This window comes from Olea europaea, chromosome 3, assembly GCF_002742605.1.
Source record: "Olea europaea var. sylvestris chromosome 3, O_europaea_v1, whole genome shotgun sequence".
In the NCBI taxonomy this organism is placed as follows: domain Eukaryota; kingdom Viridiplantae; phylum Streptophyta; class Magnoliopsida; order Lamiales; family Oleaceae; genus Olea; species Olea europaea.
In genome coordinates this window covers 22,885,003-22,890,370 of record NC_036239.1, presented here as the reverse complement: position 1 = coordinate 22,890,370, position 5,368 = coordinate 22,885,003, and the positions used below count along the sequence as shown (strand labels likewise).

The 5,368-nt window shown below is 32.0% G+C and overlaps 1 protein-coding gene across 3 annotated transcripts in view; it reads right to left on the bottom strand.

Moving 5' to 3' along the window:
- Nucleotides 1-4,793, bottom strand: part of LOC111390595 — a 7,708-nt gene extending 2,915 nt beyond the window's left edge. Inside the window, exons 1-5 of one of the 3 annotated variants that reach the window (XM_023015670.1) lie at nt 4,574-4,793; nt 2,872-3,008; nt 1,923-2,096; nt 1,711-1,816; nt 1,383-1,565 (exon numbers count right to left, since the gene is read on the bottom strand). In XM_023015670.1, coding sequence (XP_022871438.1) covers nt 1,383-1,565; nt 1,711-1,816; nt 1,923-2,096; nt 2,872-2,886 — 478 coding nt within the window. In that variant the 5' untranslated portion in view covers nt 2,887-3,008; nt 4,574-4,793. The remainder of the gene's footprint in view (nt 1-1,382; nt 1,566-1,710; nt 1,817-1,922; nt 2,097-2,871; nt 3,009-4,573) is intronic. The other 2 variants (XM_023015663.1, XM_023015656.1) reach the window with 2 other exon arrangements.
- Between the last annotated feature and the right edge of the window lie 575 nt (nt 4,794-5,368).

Genomic DNA, 5,368 nt, shown 5'->3' with positions numbered 1-5,368 from the left:
CCCTAGAGTTTGACATTAAATCTCCTTCTGCCATTCCCACTCCTAGCGAGTTGTGCCATACTTCCAGGTTCAAAAAGTAACGAAAAAATGACATTAAACTATTCCATTTTTTTTTTTTTCTTTTTGACAGCAAACGAAGACATATATTTGATAACTTCAGCAAAAACGATCATCAACAAAAGATGGATAATCATCACCCCAGGTTAAGTTCCGAAAAATTAAAAGGGCATTCAAAACTATTCGATTGTGAATCTTAGCCCCTATTTGAGCCCCATTTTTTAAATAAATATTTTTCCCACACTCATTTTCAACCACACATTCTCTCAATAAAACAATTTTACACGTAAACTCAAAATTTTTCCTACTTTTTAACCACACATTCTCCAAAAAATCACTACTACAAAAGATGGGGCTCAAACAAAGCTCTGATCTCTTAATAGAAACCTTCCAACCAAAAAAGCTTGTGTTGAAGAACAGCATTACAGAAAAATAAATATACAGGTGTATAGTGAGCGGCACAAATCAAAATAAGCATCAAGGCAAACCTTGGCTTGAATAACTGTCAACAGGTTAATAGCTAGTAATAGAGGGAATCGAAAGCGACAAAAATTGGATGTATCATAAGACACCAACAGATAGTATTTTGAAACAACTCTGCATTTTAAACTAATGACAAATTAATGTTCAAGCACAGGATCCCCAACTGGGAGGAAAATTGGCCTATATCTTTGCACATCACACTCAATAAATAAAAATGACCTTTCGCAGTTAATGCGCAACTCATAAAAGTCAAAACTTCAGCAGCACTGAAATTTAAATATACGTGATCCTCCCTTAATAGACCCATAATATAAAAGTAATCTGTTAGTAACTCACAAGCTTATTGATAAACTCAAATATACGACTTTTATTAATCTTTTTTTAGGACCACAAGATGAGGTCTTTCCAAGAGAGAAAATGCAGTTTTACTAAGCATGCATGAATTTTAAGTAAATGAATAGTTAAATGAGACGTGAGAGAATATTCTCCTCTATTTCAAAATTATTGTGGGGATAGAAATGAGAGTTTTATTATAAATTTAACATAAATTTAACGGACAACAAAAATTTAAAATAAAGAAGAAAAGCCATGAAAAGGGAACATCAGAAGATGGTGATATGCATCCCCGGACCCAAGTTAAGAGTAAAGCAAAGAAAGATGAGTTCTCTATTTTTCACATCAACAGCTTTCAGTATCTTAACTCTCCCATATTAACTAAATATCATAGAAACTGAGACCTTTAAGATTGAAATGAATGCACAATTAATTACAAAGTCAGCATCGAGCGTCAAATCAAAATATAGAATATTGTACACTGTAAGTGAATGAAAGAAAGTAATTACCTGGCACTGGATGAATTCCTTTCTGAATAGGAGCCAAAGGAACCTTCAGAGGCACTGGATATTTCATTAGATGGCACTGATGCTCAAGCAACTGATTGAATAGGATAATTTGTTTCTTCAGTTTAAGTCTTATGTAGTAAGACCGGAAAAAGTCAGCATTTTCTTCTTCTAATTTCTGCCAGACTGAATTTTTTTTATAAAAAAAAAAAAAAAAGGCAGAAGAAAATAAAGAAATGCATTAAATTAAGACTTGATCCATGGGCTCATCCATCATAACAAACAGGTGACAATGATAAGATATTACTTTTGATGATTTGATGCTAACTACCTAATGTTGTGAACCCAGGATCTATCCTGGCTCGATCCAGTAGGGTCTTCACAACCTCATTTCTATTCATATACAACTGCAGACATCGTTCTATCAAATTCTGGACCTACAGCAGATGATGATCATAAATCAATCTAGAGTATAGAATCCTGACATTTGTTATGTAAATCCTAAAGACAATTGGAAAGAGCACAAAGAAACAATTGCCTTACAAGTTCAATATCCTCACGTGAAACTTTTCTGTTGTCATTGCTCGACGCAGAAACTGATCCTGAATCTGGTACAGCAGTCTCTGTGACATTATTCAGTTGTTCACATTGGGACTCATGTGCTACCTGATTAACAGGCTTTATTTCTGATGTATTATGTGAATCCTGTAAACGTTCCTTATTAAACATGAGAAAAGCGACTAAGTCAGTGATGCTTTAAACCAAATAAGTAGTGGTTCATATATGGAATGTGACATGAAATCATATGGATATGTTTTATTTTTTAAATGCTCATTTTGAGGTTAAACAATATATGCATTTATATAAAGTATATAGATCCACATGGCATATAAACTATCTTCAAGTAGCAAGGCTCCATTAAGATGTTAGACTTAAGCAAGAAAACTTAAAGAAAAAACTAAGAAACTCATGTTTGGTTGCAAAGGAATAACATGAGAAATATCCCATTATTAACAACACGAGTTAAGGAGGGATTTTAAAACATCAAAGTGATTCATGGTGATTTTCATTTGACAGGATAGAAATAGTGGTGAAATTAATTTTCTTGCATTCTCTTTTCCTCTTCCCATTTAAATCCAATATTTAAATGCAGCCAGATGACCCTTTTTATTTTTTGAGAGTGGGAGGAGAGGGGAGGGGAGGTACTAATCCTTGAACCCTTAACCTTGGTTGTGGAAACAACCCTTAACCAACTAGGACGAGGTGAATTGGTAAATGTAACCAAACGACTAGTTGCCAAACAATAAATGTACACTGCACCATTCTTATATATAAGATTATACATCATGGGAAAAGGCTACACCAAAAAACAGATAAATAGTTACGGGAAGTAACATCGCCAAGTTTATCTCACAAAAAATAAGGAACAAAAATGAGCAACTCCTTTAAACAGAATATTTTTAATGAAGAATTAAAAGCAGCTGATGTGAACCTGTTTGTTTGTCATTTTAGCTAAATGAAAGCTGATAATGGCTCTCCATGAAGCTCTGTGTATCTTGCACTCATTCAGTTCAACAAGGTCCTAGATTCCACTTAAATAATCCACAACAAATTGAAGCACTCCTCAAACTGTAAAGAGAAAACTACAGTTATATATTTTCTAACATCCAGAAGCAGCTGCCAAATAAAGTGGAATACAATACAACTGCTGAAAATTGCCTAGCTCATTTAAATTTATAATATCAAGAAAACAAATGAATCCTTGTCTTTTGCAACATTATGCCCTAACTTCGGTCATGTTACAGGCAGAGATCATCTGCATGTTATCAAGAATTTGCAATGGCTTAATAAAGTAGGTCTTTGGTGAACTATGTACTTCCACCAAATGAGCATCAACAATATTAAGCTAAAATGACTGATTGTCTAGAAAATATTGGCCTCAGACAGAACTAAAATTGGACCTTTACATATAGTGACCACCAGTATGTGCTTTACCTCACTTGATGGTGCTTGCTATAATTTCTACACAGGCATGATTTCAGCATAACCATCAGAAAAGTAGAAGAATAGTTTATCAAGATGCCAAGTACTTTGATATTCAATAAGCATATCTAATGTATTAAACTCGAGAAAGTCCATAACAACTATTAATTACTACAATCCAAATTACCCCTTCTCTAATACCTTATTTAACTTTTTTATTTATCCTCTTCATAAAAACAATCTTTTGTTGACTCAGTTTATTGTGAGAAAAAAAATTGCCAAAATGCAGACAGATTACCGATCCCTTTTATAAAGTTGCATTCAAAGTCAAATTTTTGCCATATCACCCTTCAATGTAGAGCTGCCAAATTGCTTAACTAAAAAACACCAAATAATATTTGCACGTGCTAAATGAATAACTAAAAATAAAAACATAAATAAGCAATATGAATGACTAAAACTTGTAGGCGCTAAAATCTAAGACATGGTCATGTAATTCAGAAGTCATATGATAAAATAATAAACTTGGTAGCCGAATCTACATTTAGAGACACATTAAAGCATTCGTTTCAGAAAAAATATGGAACCAAGACTTACGTGCAAACTAGGATAACGTTTTCATAAAATGTGTCTTATTAGACCACGAAAAGTCCATAGCCACTGTTAATTCTTCAATCCAGAATACATATATCTCCTATCCAATCAACATGCCCTAAACCCTCTTCGTCAAAAAATTCTTTTATTTTCTTCTTTCCTCCATTATGAAACCCAAATTGTAGATACAAATTTATCGACTCTGGGAAGACACATCGAAGTGTGCACTTTAGCACATTCCAACCGAGTTTTAAAAGAAAAATTCATAACTTCCTTAACACTTCCATCCAACAAATTTACTCAATGGCAAATAAAGAAAATAAATTATTATCAGTTTCTCCACTGCTAAAAACTTAGATAAACTCCAAATTATTCAAACTAAAAACCAACAATTTTTATTCGTACTCTTGTTGCACCACCCAAAAGATGATCTTTTCCAGATTTATCTTGTCCTATTCCTAAATTTCCACTCCTTATTTGATTATAAATAACTTGCAAAGCTAAAAATCTAATGCAAATTCAATACCAGAAGATCTGCTGAATACAAAATAATTTACTGGTATAGAAACCAGTAAACAGATATAACTTAACCGACAAATTTAAATACTAAAAATTACCTCTGGATACAGATTCCAACTTCAAATGCTCAAAAAGGCCAAAAATTTGACTTTGAGTCCACAGATTTATTGAAACCCAGATAAGAAATTTTGAGATTTAATTCATAGTTCAAGAAATTTCTTCCTCAGCACATAATGGCAAGTACTGGCATATAGTTTCTAGACTGCACTGAGGAAAAGAAAAGGAGATATTTAAGGAGGAGAAAAATAAAATTATTATGAATTATGGGGCAAGAAGATGAGACATTTCAATAATTTATGTACTTGGGGTCTTGTTTGGTTGGAGTTAAAATTAATTGCTTATTAATTTTTTAGGAATTTTGATATTTTGCAAAGTAATTAAATATTTATTTATGTTTAATATTTTCAAGTTGCTAATATCTGAATTTAGCATTTTAAATTAATCCAATAAGCATTTTTTATCATAATTTTAAATTTTAAACTTGTGACATTGTTTCTGCTTTTTAATATATGAATGAGCTAAACTATGGAATATAATTTTTAAGGATATCGAGTTAGATTATTACAAAAAAGTTATCAATTTTCGCTATGGAATTTTTGTTATACCGAAAATAATTACTTTTATTTATTATGTCACAAGAGTGTGAGTCGAATGTTGCCTTATTGTCCACAATGACAATATACGTACGTATTTATATGTATGTTCTTCACAAAAGTATTTTACAAAATAAATCTCTGAGAAATCAAGAAAGAGAAGGAAAAAAAATCTATACGAGATGCATAAAAGTATATAAGGGACTTTAGCTCCTGTTTGATAGTGATTAAAATTCAAAT